We start from the raw sequence: 27235 nt of genomic DNA, 5'->3' as shown, positions 1-27235 counted from the left end.
ACTATTCTCCAGGAATGAAACTTAAAAGGGAGAGAGGTGACTATGATTTATGGTGACACCGATGAAGCTTTTATAGAAGATAATACATGTGTTCTGGCTATCACCATAAAATTAACTGTTCATAATTGATCAGAGCTGCCAACTCAGCTTGTCTATGTGCGTAACACTTTTCTTTAGGTGTCCATTATTCCAGTGTAGTAAGTCAGAGCTCGAGTAAAGTTCATTCATGCTGACATTCAGGGAGGTCTCATATCCACATGGAGGCTGGATCTCTGTGCCTCTGTGGATACACACCTTGGGTGTTCGCCACTTTTCCAGCAACAGTGGACTGCAGCTGTGGGTGGGCATGCATAGATAAAAAAATCTGATATTTTCCCATTTCTTTTGAACTGTCCAGAACAAAATGCTCAGTGCTGTTTCTCTCAGTCTCTCTCTTTCTCTATCCCATGCTTCAGGAGAGTGTAACTGAGTTCCTTATAGTGTGATAAATCAGCCGGTAAACTTGCATTATGGTGTGTTTGGGCAGCTCCTGCTCCTTAGTGACAGCTGCTTGGCACAGGATGTTGTAATTATCAACTCAAAAAAAAAGATGCTTATAGGTGCTGAAAGCATAATGGCAGTGACTGAGCATGTCCTCAGCTTCCTCATGGGCCTCAGCTTCAAAAGCCCTGCTTAGGGGTTGGTTATATTGTTGGCTGTTGGCATCGTGGCTGTGGGAGGTCGCCGTCACTTTGGATCCTTTGGAGAGCTGCTATTCCCAGAAAAGGCAATGGACCTTTTTGTAATGTGTTAGCTGCTGACATATAACTGCTGCCACACAACTGGCATTTGTTGGTGCATTTGTGTTCATTCTCTTTTTCTAAAATAACATTTTTTTTAAGGGAGGATAAATGTATCATACATGTCAAAGACATTTTAAAAAAACCTTATTAATCATATGTCTGAAGAAAAACTCCAGCAGACTATTTGCTTGATCCCACACAAAATCACCCCTCACACACTGTGGATAGTCCTATTGTGGGAGCCGGTGAATGAAAGTGGTGGATAAGTGATTAATGAGCCTCCCCTTATAAAGCTGACTAAAAGAGCTTGGCTTGTTGAGGCTAGCAAAATGAAGGCTGCGTGGGATATTATTGCTCTCTATAAATATATCATGAGGGTAAACACCAAGGAGGGAGAAGAGCTTTGGAAGCTAAAGGTTGATGTTGGCACAAGAACAAATGGGTATAAACTAGCCATGAATAAATTTAGGCTGGAAATTAGGTTTCTAACCACCAGACAAGTGAGGTTCTGGAACAACCTTCCAATAGGAGTAGTGGGAGCAAACAACCTAACTGGTTTTAAGATGGTGCTTGATACATTTATGAACAGGATTATCATGATGGGGTTGTCTAACATAGCAAGGGACAGGACTGTCTGACCAAGGAGGTCCCTTCCAAGCCTATGTCCTCATGAATCAAAAAGACAACTTTGGAGTTCACAGAGCCTGAGTGGGACACTTCATTTACCACTGTACATGACCTTCTAAGCCTTTTGCCTCTGCTACAACACTTCACTTTTAGTATCCATTGTGGACTACTCATACTGTATAAAGTTTTGTATGTGTGTCTTTGCAGGATCAAGACTCAAATCTTTAATCATAATGTCTTTAAAGTGCCCCATGTATAAAGCATTTCAGTGTGAAATAAAGAAGCAGGCAGCAGTCATTTTATAAGCCTGATGACCAGGAAATCAGAACATCAGCCAAAGATTCAGGAAGCAGTGGCCAGAGCTAGAGAGAACAGCAGATTTCCAAAACTCTTTTATAGGGGAGGAAGGTTAGTATTACATCGATATGCTAAACCTGAGGGGCGGGGGGAGAGAATGGAAAAAGCTTAGAATTTTCTCAAAAGAGACCTGTGGGAATTTCCTTCTATTCCCTTTGTCAAACTGTATCTCTGGGTTTCCTGTCTTCATCTATGTGACCAAGTTTTGTTTCCTCTTTGAATTGTCATGAAAATAGTTACCTATCCAGATATTATCAATGGAGACTTTGAAATCTTTTCAGGTATTTTAAAATCCTGCTGTGTGCTAGTTTGGTTTAGTTTCCAGTCATGATCTAATCAAGGACTCAGTAGTGTATTTACACAAATTCCACAGTCAGGGGGAAGTGCAGTGTTACACCACCATACCTGCCTAAGCTCAGGCTTTGGGGAGGTTTTTCAGACCCTCCACACTGCTTCAACAATCTCAGAACTTCTAATGAGTTTAAGTCACCCTAGGCATAGAAATCTACTCACCTTTTCCACAAAGAACCTATAGGTTTTTATTATGCAAACAGTTAAACATTTTACAGTATCTGATATAGCCACAAAACTACACCGGCAGTCAATGGCGCAATATTCATCAGCTGAATTTTTACATATCACTGTATTATTTTAATTGAGAAGGACTGAGCATATACTACATTTATATGGAAATGGAAGGGAAATCTTTATTACTGGGTATGTTCAAAATCACAAACAAGCAATCAGTAAGTACATTAAAATAGGTCAACATAGCTGCATCGGTCAGGAGCCTGAAAAAAACCCCACACTCCTGAATGGCATAGCTATGCTGACTTAACCAACACTGTAGAAGCAGCTCTACTGATGGAAGAAAACACCCGTTGATGTAGCCGCAGTCGCTCAAGGAGGCGGTGTTCCTATATTGATGGAAAAATCCCTTCAGTCAGCATAGACTGCATCTACACTACAGGGTTAGGCTGGCGTAGCTCTGGTGACCTAACTATGATAGTATAATCACTGTAGTGTAGCCATACCCTTAGTCATGTTCAATCCTGCTAACCTTCTCTTGATTTCAGCTGCAGGATCACACAAGCAAGGGTTGCAGAATAAGATCCTATGATTTCATATACACTAGGATAATTAAACTGTTACACTGTATTAATCTCTGCCTGCTTTGCAGTGTGCGCTAGATTCACCTGGTGCAGTAGAGCAATAATCGAGAGTGTAATGTGTGTGTGTACCTTGTACGAGCAGCCGGTTGAAGCTGCTTTTGTTTTCAGTAAGCGGTGGCATTCTGAAACTACGTGAAGGGCCCCGAAGAAGCTACTACTTGGGGCACATCGGTAGAGCCCTGTGTGTTTTTTTTGCAAATGCAGAATAACATGAAATAAAATGAAAAACAGCAATTAAAGTGACATAAAATGAGAAACTCACCCCACAGCAGCAGCTCCCATGGCTCCTGTCAGTAGGACTGGGCCTGGCTCCCCATTCCAGTAGTCTGCATGATCCGGAAAAGATGAACCAACCGGTCTAAGCAAAATGGAATACGATAAAGAAACAAAGACCCGCCTCTGGGAGTTTAACTGCTGACGGGGAGAAGAGCTCATTTAACCTGCATCCCAGGCACTGCATTTTTATTTTTTTTTATGGTTTCATCAATCATCCCTTCTGCTCAGGTCTTTATTACAGTCCTAGCATTAGAGTTGGACCCTAGTTTGTCTCCAAAAGGGGAAACTGGGCTGTCTTCTTTTTAATGAAACACACACGTATTTTGGAAGGTCTTTCCCTCTCTTACTCCGTGTCGATGAATGACTGTGGGGAGCTCTTCCTCCTGAAACTGATCACTAGGGGTGGTGGAAGGGCAGCCCCCCACTTGTGGTGTATGGGAGGGATCAACCAGTTGAAGTGTATGTCGGGGGGAGGGGTGCGGGGGGTCTTGCAGTTGCCATTATTTATCAGTCACAGAGGCTGCGGTGTGATGGGTGTGGAACTGTTAGCCTGATGGGGCTCTCTTTTCCCTGGCCAAGCAGTGAAAAACAACCATTAGCCAAGGGAGATGACGTCTGTCTGTGTAACCTCCTTGTAATTCTTCTTCAGGAAGAACCCACCCTCCCATGTTAGAATGTCAACAGATAATATCAGCATTGCCTCCCAGCATTCTTCTGTGCCTGACTACAACCTGTAACAGTATCCATCCCAGGGAAAGGACAGGGACAGAATGATAAGAATGAGTAATCAAATAGCCATAATCCAGTTAAAATACAAGGAATGCAGGTAAAAAAACACCAACCCATCCAATGACAGTTTGCTTGGAGTACCTCAAAGAAAATGGAGTTATGAAGTGTGAATAATATTATATTTTCCTAATAGGAGGCAGCAACTCGGCAGCAAAGGGACTAACCTAACAGCCAGCCTAGTGACTGAGACGTATTTAACCCTAGCTAGTTGGATGGGAATTGTAAGAGTTCCTTCAGGGAAATGAGGTACAGATTATTAGGAGTAGTGGTGCATTATATTGTTTACAGGTAACCTGTAAGAGACTAATCTGGGGTTCTATGGGCTGGGTTGAGTTTACTGTGACTTTTCTGACATCTGAGATTTCTTAGATTGAGACATCATAGGGCTGCAACAGTGAACTCAGAACTGGCCAGCAGACATAGCAGCTATAGCTCAAAGAAGTTTAGCAGCAGATTAGCTGATAGTGCTCTGTGGCGCCAATCCAGAAAAGCACTTTAGCATCGCTTAATTTTAAGCACGTGCATAGTCCAATTGACTTCAAGTTAAGTATGTTTAAATCCCTCACTGGATCAGGGCCTAAATTCAATTTTCAAGTTTCTTTTGTAAGTCATCTTTAAAGGTTGGAAGTAAATCCTGCTGTCCTACTTCATATGGAGGTACATAAAACAGTTCTCTGTACCTTCAAAACCAAAGAGAAAAAAGAGAGCAGAGACAACTATACTGTAAAGGGAGCTGTCTTTCTGACTCTTGTAGAGTAGCACCCACTTACACCAGGCCTGAATTTGGCCCAGTGTTCCTGAATTTATGAAGCTGTCTTCATCTCCTGCTCCTCAAAGTTGGGGGTGCCTGTGTTTAGTGAGACCAAACATATAAGAGAGAATCCTCACTTCTGAAAACTAAGAGAGAAAAGAGTTAAGAGTTTGAAGCCAGTGTATTTATTAGACCAAGGATCGGTAACCTTTGGCATGTGGCCCGTCAGGGAAATCTGCTGGCGGGCCAGGATGGTTTGTTTACCTGCAGCCTCCACAGATTCAGCTGATCGCAGCTCCCACTGGCCGCGGTTCACTGTTCCAGGCCAACCGGGGCTGCAGGAAGCGGCGTGGGCCGAGGGATGTGCTGGCCGCGGCTTCCTGCAGCCCCCATAGACCAAATGAAATAAATACCAGAGGAGGAACACATGCAAAATCTTACACAACCTATGCAAGAAACAGTAACTAATCTAACACCTCTCAGGTATAAACCTTAAAAGAAAACAACCACTGAGTCTCACCTAGAGAGATGCCACTGATATATGCTACTCTCCTAGAGAGATGTCACTGCCACTCTAGTAAATGTCTTTACCTTCGCTGTCTGCTCTTGAATAGAGAGGTCAAGAGCCTATCCCACTAAAAACTGAGAGGTGAAGATCCATAATCAAGAACCGTTCTCAAAGAGTGCAGTGCTTCATCACTATGCCAGCATAACTGCCAGTAAAGGCAGTAGGAGCTGTGGGTTCTAAATGAAAGGTCACAGGAAGATTTAAGTCTATTTATAAATAAAGCAATTGGAAAGACTTAAATTCAGATCAGAGGCAGTCCTGACACTAGCCTGTTTGTCCACTTCTCCCACAAATGTCTCTGCACCTTCTTCCATGCTGCCCATTACTCATGGAAGACCCTTCCTCAACTAAGCCATAAAATCCCTCCCCAAGACCCACTTCTGCTGTGACGGCTACAAGAAATCAGCCAACTAAGGAGGGCCAAGGTGATGGTCAATTGGGGCAGCTGATACTATTTATTTCTTCACAAAATAATACCTCCATCAAGTTGTGTGTTAAGCCAGCTATGTGACTGTGCAAACATTACCTTCAGCCTCTCTCACCTCCTATTATTATCTATGCTCATTGGAGACTAGATTGGGTTCCCATTGTAATCAATGGCAAAAGTCCCATTTACTTCATTGGTGACGGCTCATGCCCTGGTTGCATCTTGGTTCAAATTAGATTACAATCTTGTTGGGACAAAGACTGTTTTTACCTCTGTGTTTGTACAATGCCTTAAACAACAGGGCTCCAATCCAGATTGGTGTCTTGAGTGGTAATATAAATATTAAACAATAATAGTACACTAACAGTAATAATAATTAGTGCAGGTGATAAATAATAAATAGGTGGAGTGGACAAAAACAGAAAGAAAAGAAATGCAAACTCAGGGATGAGCTAAGATTTCTGCTTCAAGACACTGCTAGCTTTGTAAAGAAAGGTAAAACAGCCAGTCAATGTCCAAGTGCAGCAAAGTGCTTAGCTACACTAACTTGGTGTGTGAGTGACTGTGGGTGGAGCTAAGTCTTCCACTTTGCCTAAAGCAGTGAGAACTCTAGAGGTGGTGCTGCCTCAGAAGCAGGAGGTCATCAGGTTAGATGCTCTACCCTATCCACAGTGATTTTGTAGCCCTTCATTACAGGATTATCTCTGAAATCCAACCATGTTGTTGGTGAGTGACATGTGCTGTTCAAGTTTGGCAAGCTGTTGGATCAAATCAATCCAATCCTGTCACTTATACCTACTAACTCTGACTCTGCTTCAAATGGCAAAAGAAGGTTGAGGGCAGCGCCTTGAAATATCTCATTGAACAATAGTTGTTGCAAAGAAGTTTTTGTAAAATATCTTTCTAACCATTGCATAGCCTGTCACAAAATCATTCTTATCAGCCATTGTTTCCCACTTATAGTCTTCACCAAATATGTTAAAACATTTAACAAACTCTGTTATTTTAAAGCATTATAGGGCTAAATTCTGTTCTTAATTACAGATGTAATTGATTTCACTGGGAAAACTACAGATTTACACTGATGCAGAATTTGAGAGACTGTATCCTGGAAAGCAGTGACTCTAAAAAGGATATAAGGGTCAAATAGGACAAGCGATTTAACATGAGTTCAACAATGTGGCAAAAAGGGCTAATGTGATCCTTGAATGTAAAATGTGAGTAGTGGATGGGAGTAGAGAAGTGATTGTACCTTTGTATATAGCTTTGGTGAGACTGATATGGAAATACAGCATCCACTTCTGGTGCCCATACTTTGAAAAAAAGAAGAGCTTCAGAATGATGCCAGGGCTGGAGAAACTGCCTTACGGTGAGAGACTTAAAGAAGTCAACCTTTTTAGCTTAGCAAAAAAGAAAATGACAGGTGACTTGATCATAATGTGTGAAGTACCTTCACAGGGAGAAAATACTGACCGCTTAAAGGGCTCTTTAGCAGAGAAAGGCATAATAAGAACCAATGGATGGAAGTTAAATTCAGACAAAGTCAAATTAGAAACAACACACAATTTTTTAACAGTGAGGGGTCATTAGCTATTGAACAAACTACCAAGGGAAGTGGTGCATTTTCCATTTCTTGGTGTCTTCAGATCAAGACTGGATGCCTTTCTAGAAGATATGATTTAGTCAAACGCAAGTTATTGGGTTCAATACAGGGGAAACTGACAGAAATTCTGTGGCCTGTGTAATACAGGGGTTAGACTAGATAATCTAATGACTTCCTTCTGACCTTAAAATCTATACAGCTATATAGCAGGACCTCTCTCTCTCTCTCTCTCTCTCGGCAAAACCTAAGTAAAAGACATTTTTATTTGCTGTTGCTTTTGACTGTTAAAATAGATGTTATTAAATTTTAATATTTTGTATTGCAAAGTGTCCTGCAATGCATGGGTGAAATCCTGACCCAGTTCAAGTCCATGATTTCAATCAAGCCAGGATTTCATAACAGTGTGTGAAGGATGCTGTGTAAGGATTCTGTAAACTCTTACTACCAAGAATAGACTACCTGAGGTACAAAACCCCAGGCTCAGTGGGAGTATTTATAGGGTGAGGCCTTCATACATCTTTTAAAATATGACTTCTTGAGTGTAACATATTTAGCTGAATAACTGCAAGAGGCCTAATTCTCTCTATTGTCAATGAGAGTTACACATGTGCTTGGAGATGAGAATAGGTCCTTTCATGCAGAATTCTCTATTGATATCAATGGGAGCTCTCTGTTTCTTCTCCAACTCACCACACCCTACTCCAATTTACAACTGCCATACCTCCCATTCAAAGTCAATGGGAGTTGAGTAACTGTGCCTTTATAAACCTACCCCTACATAATTCCTGAGTAACCACACTAAGAGCAGAATTTGATTCTAAAGTTTTTTGGTATATCTCCTTCTAGAGTCTCCTCCCACCCAAGTCAATGGCAGCATGATTGGGCCCTGCATTTGCTAACTGGATTTTTCCTCAACTAATATTTCTGTCACATCATATTGTATATATTTGATTTATGTGTGTTGTTCTTATATTTAATCTGTGCCCGTTTAGTCACATTCACTGCCATTTTGTATTTATTTAGCACTCTGTTTTGAGCAGAAAGGTAACTGTGGTAGATATGATGTGACAAGTTGCAAATACGTATTCTGTGCAGATCTGTTTTGCAGCTGTTGACATACAGGGCTTTGGAATGATGGGATACTGTGTTTTGCATTTGACAATTTGTTATTGGACAAGTTATTTACCCAATAGTTATTTTATATAAGAGTATTTTGCTGTAGCTGTGAGTTCTCTGTAAAGCAATATTTAACAATTCTTATTTATTTTACTCTCCATTGTGATGTCCTCTTAGAAACTTGACAATAAAATCTCTTCACCACTGGGACAAACACTGATGTTTCTCTGTGTTTCAAATGGAGATGAAAAGAACAATGTCTGATTTGTTTATCAGCAATCCCTCTGTGATAACTTTCACTGTGTTCCTTTTAATATTTTGCTGTTAACTTCAGTGGGGCCAGGATTTCCCCCACATTCTCTGCCTAACAGTTACTAGGTGAGACACTCATTTTAAAAAATGTGATATGTGGTAAGTGGATCTGACCTGTCCCTCTCATCCATGAAAGGAAATGAGACAATTTCATAATGATATGTGGCAGGGCAGAGGGAGAGGAAGCCCCAAAAGGAAGTGAAATGGTTGACCCGGAACCAATGCTATGGCATAAGGAATTTTCAAGCCCCTTCCCGATGAAAGATGGAGCAGCTGGTCAGAGTCCTGAATGTGGCAAGAATATCATTATTTGGCAAATGCAAGATTCCTGAGCTGATAAAGCTTCGGAAGAGCCTTTTCTAGTTCATCTAGTAGCTCTTAGAGTGCTTCAAATCCCTCCAATGCTACCTTAGTCACTGCCATACTAATATTCAAGAAAACTGGTGTGGAGTAAAAGACCCAATGTCCCAGATGAAGAGAGATCCAGGCTCTTATCAATAACTGAAATGTTCCTTGAGATCACCCCTTCCCCAGCCTCCTCAGAGTCTTCTTATCCACTAGCACAAAGGGGACTGTGGCCTAGTCTCTCTGACCACAATTGGACCACCCCCCAATCAACCTATATGATGTCAATTTATTAACTCTCCTCACCTTTTTTGAATACGAACCATTGGGAACTGTACAAAAATTGTAATGACTGAAGAGTTTTGAACTGCATCATTTCCAAAATATCCCTATATCATGAGTAGTAATTGAAGACTTCTGTTAGTGGCAAGGGACTGTTTACTCAATCAATTATTGCCCAGTTTGAAGTAGATGAATTGGAATGGGAGCAATTAATAAAAGGCAAAGAAAGCAGAGCAATTAGATCTAACAGGATGTGAACTCTTGGGCAATTGCTGCACATCTCAGGCTTATTGTGAGCCACAAAGCCTAAGTCATGCACCAGTGGCCCAGGAATGTGCACCCTATTTCAGCATGGTGCTTAATTTCTATTTGAAACATGCTCCACATTTGCTGAATTTGGGCTTCTCTCCAAGACACTTGACTGCAGTCCAGACTCGATATTTATTTTGTGGTGAATACTTAATAATATGAATAGAGATGAATGTAAGACAGTAAATACAGATTTGCATCTGTCAGGGGAGGATTTGGGCCTGGCTCTTGTTATAACTTTCTATCATCCTTTATTTTTAAAAAAATCCCAATGCTGGGGAGGACATGAAAATAAAGGGCCAGATCCTGAGATGATTTAAATTGTCTTAGCTCCAACAATTTCAGTGTCAACATACCAATTTACAGCACTTGAGGACCAGGACCAAAAAAATCTACGTCAAACAGTAACAACACACTTTAAAGGACTGGAATGATAAAAGGATTTGAGACCAGAGTCTCATAGAAATGGAATCCTTTGGTACAATGCACTACCATCATGAGAAAACAGGGAGCCATTCCTAGATTGCGGCAGCAGTGTCCAACCTGTGGCATGGCCCCAGAGGCCTGACATGGTGTCTATCAAGGGTGACTGTTAGGAAGAACATGTGTATTTGATTATGAATGGGAAGTGTGCTCCTTGAGCCATACCCAGTGATTTTTAATCTGAAATGTCTGAATCAGCCCTGTTGATATGAGGCGGAAAGAGGGGACACCACCTCCTCAACTGCCTCCCCGCAGCTCTAGGAGCAGCCCTGGTGTGGGCCCAGAGGGATCTGAGCATCTACTGTTCCTTCCCTATTTTGGTTGCTCAGCAGTTTCCCTGTTGGCCATCATCTATACTGCATGAGAGGAAAGTAGTTTTGGCTACTCCGTTGTTGCTTCCCTGACAGGCTGTGGAAGCCCAAGAGAGTGCTTTACTGGCACTAGCTGACCCCAGGGGATGGCTCTCCTCACCCACACCAAGAAATCCAGGAGAGGAGGAAAAAGAGTCACAGCTGAGAACCAACAACCAATTATGGATCCCAGATTCTCTGCTCCAGTACAGCCTAAGGACTGTTCTAACTTGCCCCAGCTGTCTATGGTGCCTTAGAGACCATATGCCAGCTGAGGCTAGCTGGAGTGCAGAGCATACCAATCACCCTTATACATAACCCATGCACTAGGGGCTGTCAGAAGGGAGGTGAAGGAGTCAAATATGCTTATTCTGTGCCTACTGGGGTCTCCCCCATACTGAAGGAATCCCCATCAGGGGACTTGTAAGTGGCTTCTCTTCCCTTTGCACCACAAATGGAGTGGAGCATGCGAGAGAATATGTCCTAAAATCTTAATTTGGGGCCCCTTGCCTTTATGAAATAACATATTTGGCGCTCAGGCAGAAAAGGTTGGACACCACTGGCTTGTAGGAACCTATTGGTGGTGGGGCAGGAGTAGCCATGAGTTCCCTGCATTCCTTGCCTTATATATGGGAGTTGGGACTTTTGAAGTGCCAGGGCATGAGTATCACAGGCTCTTTTCCCCACTGTGAGCTCCTTCTCTTGCTTCCTACTGAGTTGCAGCCAGCACTCATGGAGACACTCTTCACAGGCTTGCTCTTATCTCTGGCAGACAAGCCCCAGAGGAGGCACAGGTGGCCCTGGGGCTCTATGCTGGATTATTTCAGCATCAAATTGAAATATGAATACAATATTTGTATGCAGTATGCAGGGGTCAACATCTGCGGTATGTGGCATATATATCCATTTCCCCTCATGCTGTGGCTGCTTTCTCCTTGTGTTCTAACACTGAGGAAGAACAGGGGCAGGTGGGTTTTTTCACTAGTATCAATCAGAGCACGTTCCTGAGCAGCCTATGGCTGTGTAGATAGGTTGTTTTCTAGAGAACCTTGCTCCCATTCTATAACATCTGAATGGGCGGGCACTGGGTCAGAGATTGGTCTGTAAACTTAAATTATCCAAAGCTCACTGTAGCTTTCCTGTGTATTGATTCAACAAACATGTACAGTTTAGAAGAGATTCACCCCTATGCAAACAGCCTGCAAGAGGTATGCACCACTTAGGTCCCATTTACTTTTCAGGTCTTAATTAGGATTGAAGTGGTGTATAGGCTTTGTCCTGGTTGTCCACAGAGGGGTGAATGTCAATGTCTGTGAAACCAAATAAATGGGGCAAATTAATTCACCAGCACACTTTGGCTGCTTTGTGCCACTCCAGCAACACAAAGCAGCTGGAAACGCAACTTAATTGACCAGTTAAACTGGGCTTTCAGCTGCTTTATGTAGCTAGCACAGTGCAAAGTTGCCAGAGTATACCAGTAAGTCTGGTCCAGTATTTTCAAATATTAAATTCTTTAATTAAAGTTTGTGTTCAAAAGGAAAGAGTAAAAAAATATGCTTAAGGGCTTTATGAATTGGTCCATTAGTAGTGAGTTCTTTCAGCAGATATTTGAAAGGTTCTATCAGCAACATTCACTAAAACCTTGGTCCATCTTGTGTTATTTTTTTCTTTTACCTTCGAGCAACAGTGTAAATCATATTTGTGAGAATGAAATATCTGCCTTATCCCAGCTGTAGCGTAAAACAGACAGAGCAAGTGGCAGTTTAATTTAAGATGAACAAGCGATAAGCAGAGAGCCATGGAGTAGATTGGATTTAATTAAAAGAGGGCATACTTTATCTTCTTGGATTATGTGAATGCTTTATTTTGTTTCCTCTTTCTCCCTCCTCCCCAAATTTTTCTTTGGAGCTGAATGAAAAGGATTAGCTGCCGTTAGAGAAATAAAAATGGAACTGACATGAGAGAGGCTTGGTCTACTTCCTGCATTTTTTTACTTGTGGAAAAGCAATATTCGATCTCGTATTCAGAGGGGTCATCCAAGTCTACTGATGATCACCCCTCTCCTGATGACTGCCAGGGTCACAGTGTCATGTCTTTTAAAGCAAATAAACTGTACCCTCTCTATAAATATATTAACACACATTTCTTACAGTGATCTGGCTGATCTCTAATGACCTCTATGGCATTCTTTCCACTATATGCACAGTACTGTACAGGAAAACCCTTCCCCTCCATAATGTACATATGCATCTGGGCACCCTCCCACCCTTTCCCCCAAATTCACTTCTAACATGCATTTTATGTTCACTTTACAGTTGTTCAGCACATCAAACGACACAATATTGTTCTAAAAAGAGAGCTGGGAGAAGGAGCCTTTGGGAAAGTCTTCTTGGCCGAGTGCTATAACCTCTCTCCGGAGCAGGACAAGATCTTGGTGGCGGTGAAGGTAAGAGAGTCTAGGATTTCCATTGTTAATTCATGGTTTCAACTAATGCTGTTTTTTTTGTAAATGATCCTGTTTGCCTGTTCAGTAAGCCCAGTGTAACTCCCGTGATATATGTGCAAGGGCTCACAAGGCTGATGGAATGTCAAGAGAATATGATATTTGATCTTGCTGTGGGTTATAAAATGAGAGCTGAGTTTCATAAAGAAAAGCGGGGGAAATGACAGTGTCACAATGGGGCAAAATCTTTTATGATCTATCTGAAATACGAGGAGTGAAAAATAATGGCAGAAGTGTCATTAAAAATACATGGGGACTCATGTTCGTATGTCTAAAAAAACCCTAAACTATAACCAGCTACATGACTAGGTTACACATGTAACTGCTAGTCAACAAAGAGCTATTCACAAAGGTTCATGTGGTTCTTAGTCAACTGCCAAAATTTTACAATATCACTTCCTGGCCTAAACTTTTGGGTAGAATTGTGGTGTGCTCTTAAGCTGCTGCTATGTTGAAATCCAGAAGTGACTGCATTTCAGTGCTGGAAGGGGAATTCTTGGTTATAGGTCTCCATTCTGCCCTTCCAAAGAAAAACCAATGGGAGGAGGAAAACTAAGGAAAAAACAGCAATAACTATGAAGTCGCTGATATCTGGAATTATTCTCCCCTTAGAGGGGAGGAAGAGTTTATCACCATCACAGAAAGGACCGAACTGTGCAGAGCCCCGTGCTCCAGAGGGAAATAAGGGGACATCCCCACTGATCTTGGGGCATCTGTACAGTAGCTAGGCTACTCCACAGACACTCTCCTGCCAAGCGGCGGAGCTCCTGAGGATGGTTCCCAATCCCAACTGTGGATGTACAGTAGAAAACATAGTTAACTAATCCTCACTAATTTCCACTCCAAATTTTGGAGTCTGCTGGGGGCATCTTGTGAAAAAGGCAGTTCCTCTCCTTATACCCCCACCATTGTTCTACCAAAACACACAAGGTTTTGAATGTGAAAAGTAAAAGCCCCATTAAGGTCAATGGGACTATTCATGAACGTAAGTTTTTGCAGAGCTGAGCCATGAGTTAGGGAACAGAAACAATACCATGTGACCCATTTGACCATTCACAACGAAACAACTATGTGCAAATTTTGATCATTCATGATCCGTCCATAGAGTAAAACATCCCAGCAGATCTTCTTCATGTAAATGTAAACAACAAATAGATTTGAGTAACTTGCAATGTGGAAGCAGGAAAGGAGGCTAGATTTGTCAAATGAATAATTTCTTGCAAACATTCTCTGAGTTTGTTAAGCTCACGGGTCTATGGAAGCTTGCAGGTCTTTGCAGTAGTTTAATAAAATGGATGGAAAAAAAGAAAATGTAGCCCTGAAAGGATATATCAGAGGGAGGGAGGAAGTGAGGGGTTAGAGATTACAACCTTAGGATAAGTGAATAATAACAACAATGCATAGCTCTTATATAGCACTTTTCATTCATTGTTTTGTGGAAGAGGTGAGATTGTTTTCTGACCAATTGATTAATAAATCCACACTTCCTCTCTTTTCACTCACTTAGCAGTGCAGTGGCGTAATCAGCACCTTTCCATTCTCTTACTCCCTTTGTCAATCCTGAACAAATGGAGCCCAACAGGAAGTCACTTCAGGTGCTGTTTAAACGCTGCCTGCCCACTCCCTTCTTTGCTGCTCTTTCTCACTGCAGCTCACAATGAAGAGTACCCAAGACTTTGAGGGACAGGTGTCTCCATGGATTAACGGACACAATTGTGTCAGTTCACAGCACCAGGACTGGTACAAGGCCTTATCACAATCTATACTTGGGGTAGTGCTTATTAGCCATCTGACTGATAACCAAGGAAAGAATCTAAGCCCCATGTTCCATGGCATAAGCTACCATCTAACTGAATCGATTAGGAAGAAATTTTTTTTTGGGCAGGCTATTCCCTAATTGCCCATTTGGGAGTTCTTACTCCTTTATCTGAATTATCCAAAACTGCCTGCTGTCAAAGAAAATGTTGGACTAGGGGGACCAAAGTTTTCACCCAGTATGGCAATTACCAAGTTCCTATTAGAGTTTACATTCCCTTTACTTCTGTGCATATGATAGAGCAAGGTCCTGCTCCCACTGAGGTCAATGGTAAAACTCCCATTGATTTAAGTGGGAGCAGAATTGGGCTCTGAGGGAAATGTATCTTGAGGCAAGGTTCAAAGTACAATTATGGTATTTCTACCTTTCAGAGTTGTGGATAATTTAGAAGGATTTCACACCAGTAAACCTAGGAAAACCCCCTTGGGACTGAGAACAAACTAAAAATGTTCCTGTGAAAAAGCTTCTACCATCATAATTGAAGTGCATATTTGGTGACAAATATGTCTATCTCTGGAGGATTTAGGCAGCAAAGAAACCGAGGAAGTTGGCTCAGGGGTGAGCATCTTCTCACCTGTGTGAAATTGTTGTCACAGTTTCTTTTCATTCATTGGAGGCTCCTCTGGATCTTTGACATGCCTTCTGCTGGTTGCTGGGCAACCATAACAGCATTGTGCATGCATGTTAAGAAATAGCTGTTCTTGTGCCTTATAGAAGGAATTGGGTCTGACTCAAAATACAGCACTATCCTTGTGGGTGGACAAATATTTTAAAGTTTGATATTGATTCAGCAAATGATTTCAGAGCTCAGAGATTCAGAAAAATCTGGCTGTAGATAAAATCATATACACATCCAAATATCCATGCTTCTTCTGTTGAAAATAATACTATTTTTTGAGCCAGTTAGGTTTCATATATTTTGACCTCTAGGTTTTTTGGACAGTGCACTGTGTACAGGAACTCTTTCTGTGTGCCAGATCCTATGCACAAAAGACTTAAGTGAGATGTAAATGGTGCATAAGCCTTGTACGAGCCCTCTGTACATGGGGGGGGGGATATTCACTGCAAGGCAGTTCCAGCGGGTTTGGTGAGTGGATGGAGGAACAGTCACATGCCCCTCTATGCCACATTGCCACTCCAAACCACTACTGCAGACTTAGGGTTGCAGTACCCTCCCTAAGCCACTATCATGGGACTAGATCCATGGGCATAGGCTTGGATTCACTTGAGTCCACTAGAGTCAGATGGAGGGAATTCCTGTGGAGCACAAGTCTGCAGCTGCTTCCTGGTCCTCCTGAACCCATGGGGGTGGAATGGGCACACGTGCCTCATATTATTTTGAGCAGCTGGATGTTTAAGTCTTGATCCTGATCTCAGAAACTCAGATGCACCTCACATATATTTTAGGCTGCGAGCTAGTGGTGTGATTCCTCTGTTTGTGTGCATGTCCTTGTGCGCTCTCTCATTAAGACTCAGGTGGGTTTGTATTTGGAATGGCTAAGCTGTGTTTCTGCCGCCACTACCGTGGTTATCCTGCTATTTATACAAGCTAGCACAAGTATGTGTACATGAGCTGGGGAATCACACCCCTCGCTCGTAGTGCAAATGTGGCCTTAGAGAGTCAGCTGCTTCACTTGCATAGCCAGGCATGCGTAAGTGGAGTAGCTGATTTTATGACGCAAGTTCCTGCTATTTCTGATCTCAGGATTGAATCATATAGATGGCAATTTGGTTGTAGATTTTTGTTCCAGTTAGAGAAATTCTGCCTGTACAATACACAGAACCACAAACACAACACAAAAGAAACGTGAGGATTTTCAGCTCATCAGATCTCCCCAGTTCAGAGAGGTTTTTAAATCAAACCAGACTTTGTAGTAAATACACGACTTAACTTGTTGCATGGCATAGGGAGGGACGGTGAACCCAATTAACAGTGATAAGAATCTCATGGTGAAAGCTCAGTGCACTGTGAAGGAAACATATCTATAGAATTTTGTTATTAATAACATTAGTAGTAATAATAATTATAATGATAGCCAAACCCTCCAGTCCTTGCTTATGGGTAACCACTGTTCCCCCTGCTTTTGTGGGCATGCATTACAGCTCCACTGCATAGTGATGCAGGGTGGGGGAGGATACCAGAAGTCATTGTAACAGGTTCTGCACCGTGCACCATGGAGCACAGACCCAGAAGGGCAATTTCCAAGATGTTTCATGAATGAGGGCTTGGGCTGGGTTAGGGGAAGGGAAAAGTGTGGCCAGTGGATCCATGACTGAACAGACTCTTCTCTGTGACAATTCAGGGTGCAGCAGATGTGGGGCTTTTGCAACAGCCATGGAGCAGCTCTGCTGTCTGTGGGGAAAGATCCCTTCTTCCTCGGTTGACTTCAGGGGAAGTTTTGCATGCAGAGATTTGGCCTCTTTGTCACTAATAATGAATTCATCTTTATCTCAATTTCTTTAAGACTCTTCTGTTTCCCCACTACAGTGAGAACCAGCCAAATGCAGTATTCTGTGTCATTTGTATGTAAATTCTGTTTGCTTATTAATTTTTGCTCACCACCAGTATCTCCATGCACAAGTGTGAGCTCTCTCTCATGCAGTAAAGTTATTGTGCATGCTACATAGGGGGAAACATGAGGGGCAAGTTGGGGAGAAGTTCAAGCAACCCCCATGGTAGCAGAAACTCTCAAGTCGACCCAGGTTTTAAGCCATTATTCATTCTGCTGGTTGACGGAAAATGTGTAGTTGCTATAGCAACTGTTTCATCATAGGATAATTTTGCAGCTTCTCAGAGATAAAAAATAGTTTCTGAAACACACAATATGCCATCTTGATAGAACAAAGCTGTCAGCATTTTTACAATCTTCCCAAGGAAACGTGTGATGAGGAAGCACATATTACCCCCAAATTTTATTTTTTAAATTAGTCCTCATAATTGCTTGTTTTTAAAAACTGTTTCTACAATGAATTATTTTTCGAAAGCTGTTATATTGACAATTAGTTGAATGAGGGCCCAACTACATTACAGATAAAATCATCACAGGAAACCACATTGTGACGCAGTTGTCCCCTGTAATTCCATTATTTGCTGTAGATTAGACCTTAGCTCTGTTTCTGTACTACTCTAAAGTCCTGAACAATCTCATAATGTGTTATAACTTGGTCCCATAATGTGACTGTTCTGTGTCAGCAGATGGAACCTGAGTTTATGTTGCTATTAGATGACTTAGCTCCATATAATGATGTTGTATAACGGGTAGGTAGTGCAGCAGCTAAAAGCCATATTGCACCTGTGAGAGATAGGGCAACTATCTGCAATATCTTCGGGGGACAATATTGTCTTAAGTGTAAATGAATGGCTTGTGTATCACTGTGAGCCAGGGATTGTATACATTCTGTGAAGGGAGGATTAACACAGCTCTTCCATTAGTGAAAACAGTAGAGGATGATTAAGGCAAATCACTCAGGTTGTTACACCTCCAGAAAGGTTCAAAGGATTCTCCAGAGACCGACAGGCAAAGAAGGGACTCTTGTATAAATAGCCTGATCTTAAACTGACTCGGGGCCTTCATTTCTGGTTTCTGATCTAAAGAGTGGTATGAACTTGTAACCACAGGGAAAGCCCCATTGTGGGGTTTGAATGACTAGCACCTACTAGAGCTCTATGCTGCAGTTAGGGTGATCTATGCTAAACTTTTTAATATGCACGTAGGTTTTTTGATTGTTTTGATATGTTTTCCCAGTAATGCTTTCACCTTAAGAACAAATGTGCTTGCTGAGAAGGAGGTATGTGGTGATTTGTAACTGCTGGCAGTACATAGTGCACAGCTCTAGCAAGAGAAAGCAAAGCGCGAGCATTGGTCTTCTAGGCAGATTGGCTTGCTCGGGCTATCACAAGGTAGATCAGGGAGCTGTGCAGTCTTAACAGTCCTAGTCAGAAGGGAGTGAGATGTGGGGCTCCACTGAAGAGAAGTGGCGGCAGGGAAGCCAGAAACTTTTAAGTGGGTGCCTTTGAGGGACCACAGAGGGGGAAATACAGGTGCAGTTACCCTGAAACTGTGACATCACCCTCTTCTGGTAATACTTGTGGGAGAGGGACACTTGTCTCAGAAAACACAATGAGGTTCAGAAATGCTCCTCTCAGGTAAGAAATGTCTGTGGGGTCATAGCGGAGGTAGAGGAGTGGTCTCCAAAATCTGCAGATCCTGGGATTTATGGGGAAGAAAACCCCCAACTTTGTAGAACCTTCAGGCTGGTGTCCAGTCTTTCTCTTTCCATCCCACATCGCCCGACCATCTGGTCCTTATTATAGTAGCATTTCACTTTTTTTTAAGTGAAATACATTTGGTCTCTGCTTAACTTTAAGCATGCGAGTATATGCATTGAACTCAAACTGAGTCTTTGATTGGGGCCTTAGTTTTTAAGCTGTTGTGCAGAGAGATGACCACCTATAAGTCTGCAAAATGCTTAACTCAATTTTGATGCCAAACAGCAATAACAACAACAATAAAACAATTAATTAAAACACCTACAATTATGCTAAGTATTTTAGGAGGACCAGTTCTTACTTCAAAGAACTTACAATACTCACAGGCACCAATTCCAGATTGGGGTTTTACACTAATGTAAAGCAAAAGAAACTCAGGCCCTTTGTCTACTGCTAAGATCTTCGAGGCAGGGACTGTGTTTTTGTTCTATGTTTGTTCAGCACCTAGCAATGGGGTCCTGGTCCATGATTGGGGCTTCTACAAGTTACTGCAATAGAAATAATTAATACAGTAGAACCTCAGAGTTACGAACACCTCAGGAATGGAGGTTGTTCATAACTCTGAAATGTTCGGAACTCTGAACAAAACACAATGGTTGTTCTTTCAAAATTTTACAACTGCACATTGACTTAATATAGCTTTGAAACTTTATCATGCAGAAGAAAAATGTTGCTTTTAACTATCTTAATTTGCCACAAGTACTCCTTTTCTTTTTGCGAAGCACAGAAACAGTTTCCTTACCTTGCCAAATCATGTTTTTTAAAACTTTTCCTTTATTTTTTTAGTAGTTTATGTTTAACACAGTACTGTACTATATTTGCTTTCTTTTTTTGGTTTCTGCTGCTTCTTGATTATGTACTTCCAGTTCCAAATTAGGTGAGTGATTGACTGGTAAGTTCGTAACTCTGGTGTTCATAACTCTGAGGTTCTACTGTAATAATAAATATGTGATGAAATATAGCAGAGGAAATACTATAAAATCACAGGTCTGTAATTTACTTGGATCTAGATCTGATATTTATAACCAGTGACACCAAAAATGTATTTTCTCTGTCCCTGACATAGTACTGCACCCTCATCTCCCCCCACCCCCACCACGTTCTTTATGTTTTACGTATCCCTTTCCATTTCTTCTCCAGACACTGAAAGATGCCAGTGATAATGCTCGGAAAGACTTCCATCGAGAGGCAGAATTGCTGACTAACCTACAGCATGAGCACATTGTGAAGTTTTATGGCGTGTGTGTGGAAGGTGATCCACTCATCATGGTTTTTGAGTACATGAAGCACGGAGATCTGAATAAATTCCTCAGGTAAATTCATGAAGGTGTTTCATTCTGCATAGGTGATAGTGGGCAGTGTTTCTGAAACCTGGGGAGAGGGAAAGTGTCTCAGAGCCAGGGCTCCAGCCCAAGTGAGAACCTCTGCACTGCTATTTTTAGCCCTGCAGCCCAAGCCCCATGAGCTCACGTCAGTTGACAGAGGCTCTCAGTGCCGTGTTTTCTTTGCAATGTAGACATACCGTAAGAATGAAAACCTGATAAACACCCAGTTAATTCACATTTTGTGATTTTATGTCTTGCCTCATCAAGTGTTTTACCTATTTAGAAGTATCTTTAAATCATTTCTTTACATTTTTTACATTTTACCACATGGATTGTATTCCAGTTCCCTTGGCCATAGTTTTCCACGACTAATTCTGCAGATGGTGCTTGTTTATAAAACTTTGAGGTCTTGGCTAAAATGGTATCTGATTCCAAATCATCTTTGGTTTTGCAAATCCAAAGCTTGCCTAATGAAGTTTGGCAAAATCCAACTTATCTTGTGTTTCTTATTTCTCTCTAGTGCTGGGCCCAAATGAAGACCCTGGATGGAAACACCCCTGAACTTTGGGGGAGTTTGGATCCAGATCTGCATTTTGCAGCCCATACCCTTTTCAATCTCTATTGTAAACTTGCAGTATTTTTTACAGCATTTCTCACCGCTTCTTTTGCTGCAGAAAGGCATTTGATCAAGCTTTTCTTCTGCAAAAGAATACTTTAGGTGGGGCAAGCAAAGGGGAAAGGAAAATGCAGTAACAACAGAAAGAAAACATTAAACTCCAAAAATAAATCTCTTGTATTGGAGCATAAAAGATCTAAGGAACAAAAGACAGTCAGTAGTACATTTCAAAAAAATCACTCTTTACTGTACTTGTGACTTATAGTGTAGGGTAGAGAATCACATCATGTAATTTCTTAATTTATAAAAGATGAGCCAAAACTGAAATCTCAGATCCACATCTGAGATGGAAAAAAATTACAAGAATTTCAAGAGAGAGGAAAGTTTATTCCCAAAATCCACAGCTATTTTATGGCTCTGTTTCAGATTAGATCCAGGAATTGGGTTTGGGTTTGTTTCTTGATTAGAGAGTTCCACACTGGATGTAGGCGAAATCTTACAAGATAATAGACATTTGCAACAGCGTTTTTTCATGAAATTTCTACCTCTTGGGCCTGAAATCTCGTGAGAACAGCTCACAAGAATTTGGTGCTGTTGAATCAGAAATCAGACCTTAAAGATTATCCCTGATTTAAACTCAAATGCAAACCTCAAACCCAGTGCAAACCTAATCTAGAACTAGATCCATACATTCAGCCTATCTCTGGAATTTATTATTTATGTTTGTGTTCCTGGATAGATGTTATGACTCAAATATAGACCTAAAGGCTTCAGTGCCTTTACACCGGTTTAAGTTGGGTCCGAGGAGAGGATGGTAGAACTGAGAATGTGAAACTCAGTTACAGTAAACAAACTATTTCTTTTATTTTGAAGAGTATAATAATCATTTTTAACATTTACATGATTTTAGTACCATACTTTGTATTCTGCTGCTACTCTCTGCATATCCACCAGTTTATAAACAGCGACTATATTTCACGATGAGCTATGAATGTCCCTTTAAGAAACAAGAATCTCATCCTAACCAGCAAGGTCACCCTAAGCTTGATTAAGTTTTTCAAAATTGGAAAAGGTCATTCTGTTGCTCTTTGTTGCCCTTGATTCTTAACTACACAGTATGGGGCTGGAGGAGAGGGCAAGGGTGGGGACACAAGAAAGAATATTTTGTGTTTCAAATGTATAGAGTTATAGAGTTTAAGGCCATAAAGGGGCCACCAGGAGACTAAACTATTATGTGCCCCAGGCAGAAAATAGGTGTGACTGAGGTGCAACAATGCCCAAGGCCTCTGCAATGAAAGGGAATTGATTAATATACCCAGCTAATACCGGCAAGTGACCCACACTCCATGCTGCAGAGGAAGGTGAAAACCTTCAAGATCACTTCCAGTCTGACCTCGGAGAAAATTCCTTCCCAACACCACATATAGCAATCAGTTACACGCTGAGTATGGGTGCAAAAACCAGGCAACCAAACACCTGATGAGAAAATGCTCTGTGCTGACTCAGAGGACTGGCCCTCCCGATCCAGTGTCCCATCTCCAGCTGTGGCCATCTCTGATGCTGCAGAGAAAGGAGATAACCCCCCCAAAATATTCCAGAATACATTGGGGGTGTGTGTGTGAATGAAATCCCTTCCTGACCCTGTCAGGTGACCAGTTTAAGCCAGGAAGAATGAGCTTTTAGAAATGTAAGGCATAAACCAGAAGGGAGCCCTGGGACTGTTGAGCCCTGCTACCCGCCATCACAAGCAACCCAATCATACAATTCCACTCATAAATTTGTCCACCTCTCTATTAAAAGTAATTAAGTTGTTTGCCCTCACAACTCCTATTGGGAGGCTGTTCCAGAATTTCACTCCTCTGATGGTTAGAAACTTTCTTCTAATTTCCAGCCTGAATTTGTTCATGCCCAATTTATACCCATTTGTTCTTGTGCCAACATTGACCTTTAAGTTAAATAGCTCTTCACGCTTCCTGGTGTTTACCTCCCACCACCGATGTATTTATAGAGAGTAATCATATCCCTTCTCAGCCTTTGTTTTGCTAGACTAAACAAGCCAAGCTCTTCCTGTCTCCTCTCATAAGATGGGCCCTCCATTTTCCTGATCATCCTAATAGCTCTTCCCTGCACCTGTTACAGTTTAACTGAATCGTTCTTGAAAATGGGTGACCAGAATTGTACGCAGTATTCCAGAGGAGGTCTTACCAATGCCTTGCACCATGGCATTAATACCTCTGTATCTCTACTGGAAATGCCTTGCCGGATGCATGTTTGGATCACATTGGTGACTCATAGTCACCCTGTGATCAATCAAAACACCCAGGTCTCTCTCTAAGTGACTTAGGATCCTATGTTCCCTTTTCAAAAGTGATTTAGTCCATTAAGTGTAATGCGACTTAGGCCCACAAGGACAAGCTTTCAAAGGTATTTAGGTGTGTATGAAGATGCAGATGAGCTCCTAATGGTGCACAGAGGTGCTTTTGAAATCCCACTTGGTGCCTGTCTGCATCTTTAGGCACCTAAATACCTTTGCAAATCTGACCCATAACTCATTTCAGTGCTTTTGCAAATTTTACCCTTTATCTATAACAGTACAGTTATGAATAAGGATTGTTCCATTAGGGGCCAATTGCTGAATCCTGTGTGTTGTCACAAAGGAAGCATTAGATAATACTAATGATCTAGTATGGTAGAGTAATATTGCTCGTTCTTGATTTGCCTCACAGTGTGCAGATTTGTAAGGATATGCAGTGATGTGCATCTGGGTATCAAAGATTGAAATCAACTCTTTACTATGTAGAGCTGCTATCATAAATTAATAGGTGCTGCCAAAAATAACTCATGGGCCAGCCCAAGAATCTGTTGGCCTTGTGCATGTACTCTGTACACTAGTACATGCTGCCCCACATAATAATAAACAAGCACAGAATTTGCTCTTAAGTGAAAACATTTGCATAGGGGACAGCAAATTCTGCAAAGTCTTCCTGATAGTTTCCAGCACCTTGTTCCACCAGAAGGGTGAGGGTGTCCGATTAGGCCTTCTGAACCTACCAGTTCCAGGGATCTACTGGAGCCAGTGCCATCTGCATAGACGCTATGTTACCATCCTGCCTCCTTCCACCACAGCAGCTTGCCCACATTTCCCTGTTGGGATAGCCCTGGTAAATCTGACAGGGTTTCCCCAGTGTATAAAGTGCCCTGGGAGCCTTTGGTTCCACAGTTAGACTGGCTATATGAACTATAAATCAGATTTTTTTCTCTGGGGGAGATATGCAAGCTACTTGCTTCACTTTTATGGCCCTTCATTGCCTATCCCCACCCTGTCTATAACCTCTTCTTCTGAGACATTGACGCCACCTCCACTCTGCAAATGATGCCAGTCTTGTCTGCCTGTTTGTAAAATTTCAACATTAAAACAAGCTGGAATTGTAGCTGCTTATTAGTCATCATTTGAAATATTTATGTATTTGTTTATGTATTTGCTGATTAGATATTGTTTTATAACTCCTGCACTCTGGTTTTGAAATATCTTAAGTAATACAGCTTAGCAGATAGTATATGTGCTACATTGGGGCGGTTTTATTAATAAGACGTATTTAGAACATAAAATGATTACGTTGGGACAAGCTGGTTAATCTGAACTTAAATTTGTCATTCTTCTCACATGTGTTACAGCTTGTACTGCAGATGAAAGGTTAGTTGTAATCAGTCTGTAAAAGAGCATCTATTTCTTACCCTGCAGCGCCACCCAAGGCCGTCAGGGGAAACTGAATCCAGAGTTTAACCAATGTACGACCAAACTGAGTATTGCTGCTTCCTGCAGCATAATGTCGTGTTTCAGGACTAGGACCGCATCCTGAAGGTCAAAAGCTTCCCTGTGTGTACCGTTGTGGCATAGGAGGGATGATGTAGATCAGGCGGAGTCTATGCTACTGTCTCTTACAGCTGTGCATTGCTGGAGATAAGGATTTCATGATTAACTAGGAAGATAAGCAAGATGGGTTCAACATTTAAAAAATGCAGAAGTTTAATTAGAAAAGAAATATGTGGTGAAAGGCAAATAATTTTCTAAATTAGTAAAGATCTGCAGCTTCCTTCATGAGGAGGCCTATTAAAAATCTGTGTGATGAGGATGTACCGTACTTTTCATTATGAATTCACATTTGGGTTTTAGCCTGGGATTTCACATCCTGCCTTTACTCCTTTAACTGCCACCAGTTGCACAGCTGTCCATGCTCCATGGCAAAACATGTGCAGCTAGCTTTTCTGTAGTGCCAGCTGCAGTCCCAGGAATGTAACAAACCTTCCTTCATTTAGCTCCCAGATCTGTCACTTCACCTGTGAAGTTTTTCTCCCTCCCAGCAATTTTTATATCATACTTCTGGTAGGTAGTATCATAATTTGATTTTGGGGATTTTGATTAATTTGCAAATCTTTTCCAAGCTCCTATACCCTCCTCCCAAGGATGAATTAAGGCTAAACATAACCCATATTGATCCAGAGCGTTTGTTTGGGGTGAGGAATGGGGTCTATGGGAAATCAAATCACTGAGTAGGGGAGGGTTGTTTAAAAAAAAAGAGGAGTGAGGGGAGAAGTTGGCCCATTTGGAAGGTCAAACCTACATATGTGGAGGGAAGGTGCTGCTGTGGAATAAAATAATGGGGCAGATTGGAGGAAGGGTATTCAGAATGTTGAAACACATCAGGGTGGGGAATGATCAGGGCCCACTGACCTCTTTAGTCTTGCCTTAATTCACTGTTAGGGAATGGCGAGTAAAGCTTGCCCTAAAACAGTGTCAGTAATTACAACAGAGAAATTATATATATATGTATATTTGGTTGTGCCACAACGAGCTATCAAGGGCATGATCCCTGCCCCAAAGAGCTTTGTAATTTCTCATGTGAATGGGCTGATCAGTTTGTGCTAAGGATTTGCTGTACTTCAAAGCTAACCTAGAACCAGTGAAAGAAACCCAGCTTTCTGATCTGGCATGGCTGTGCCAAGTGGAATGAGTTTTGTGAACTGTCCCCTGTGCATCAGGTGGGATTCACCACCCATGGGAAAGTCAACAAAAGGCACCTGGGATTGGTGGAACTACTTCATGTGGATGGTAAATTAAGGGTGAAAATCTGAAATCATTCCTCTTATTTCTTTTTTGTGTTCCCCAGGGTAAAGTTAGCTCTCTCACCTTAAATTAAATGATAATAATAATTATTATAATAAAAACACGTGCGTCATGTCCCATCTCCCTGTGGAAGGGGATATTAGGCTTTAGAAAGAGGGAAGCAAAATGATGTTACTGCAGTGGCCTTTCACCTCTAGAGACCTAAGTATAAATCCTGTCTTTGATGTTCTCCTGCTGCCATACATTTAGAATAACTGGCAGCCTTTGCCCAGGAAAGGCCCCTGTGCTGGAACAGCAGGGGCATAGCAGATTAGGATGGGATGTAATGTTATTAGTCCCATTTCCTTACTTTCATGAGCAATATATTCAACCACCTCTCCTCCTCACCCTGAAAGAAAGAAAAAACAGGGAAGGAAAAAAACACTGAGACAAATTCATTCCTACCACACTTGACTTTAGCCCATCACCTTTAAATAAGCCACTATTACATTTTCAGATTCCCTAATGCCAACTCCACAGTCACTCAAGTTTATAAGTGACCTCTTATTTCATGAGCCCGTATTTTTGTGTGCTCAATGCAGGGCACATGGACCAGATGCAGTACTGATGGCAGAAGGCAACCTTCTAGCTGAGCTGACCCAGTCCCAGATGTTGCATATTGCCCAGCAGATTGCATCCGGCATGGTTTACTTGGCATCACAACACTTTGTGCATCGTGATCTTGCCACCCGGAATTGCCTGGTTGGTGAGAACTTGCTGGTGAAGATTGGAGATTTTGGAATGTCCAGAGACGTGTACAGTACTGATTACTATAGGGTAAGTGAACTGTCACTTTCAGGAGTAACTGAGGTCTTGTTCAGTCATCTTATCACATTGCTCATACTGATGCCACTTTTAAACTGGATTATTCGCACATCCTGGACCCTTAAAGAATTGGATATGGACGGTGAATCTGAGTTTTTAAATTTGGAAGCTCCTGGCAAGAGTTGATGGAGAGTCCTTTTGTTTATGTATGCCTGCTTTAGTTTTCT

General features: G+C 41.7%; 1 protein-coding gene across 3 annotated transcripts in view; it reads left to right on the top strand.

Moving 5' to 3' along the window:
- NTRK2 (neurotrophic receptor tyrosine kinase 2) overlaps positions 1-27235 on the top strand; it is a 272799-nt gene that overhangs the window by 189831 nt on the left and 55733 nt on the right. For 2 of the 3 annotated variants that reach the window (XR_012159057.2, XM_073345042.2), the window contains one exon: positions 6794-8670. Coding sequence is in view for 2 of the 3 variants with exons in the window: in XM_073345042.2 (XP_073201143.1) it covers positions 6794-6834 (41 nt within the window). In the remaining variant the exon portion in view is untranslated. Of the gene's footprint in view, positions 1-6793; positions 8671-12864; positions 12996-20278; positions 20452-26785; positions 27021-27235 lie in introns of those variants that run through there. The other variant, XM_073345037.2, reaches the window with a different exon arrangement.

The sequence above is a fragment of the Lepidochelys kempii genome, chromosome 5 (genome assembly GCF_965140285.1).
Source record: "Lepidochelys kempii isolate rLepKem1 chromosome 5, rLepKem1.hap1, whole genome shotgun sequence".
Classification (NCBI taxonomy): domain Eukaryota; kingdom Metazoa; phylum Chordata; order Testudines; family Cheloniidae; genus Lepidochelys; species Lepidochelys kempii.
Note: the sequence above shows the minus strand (reverse complement) of the source record. Positions and strands in the feature narration are given on the sequence as shown.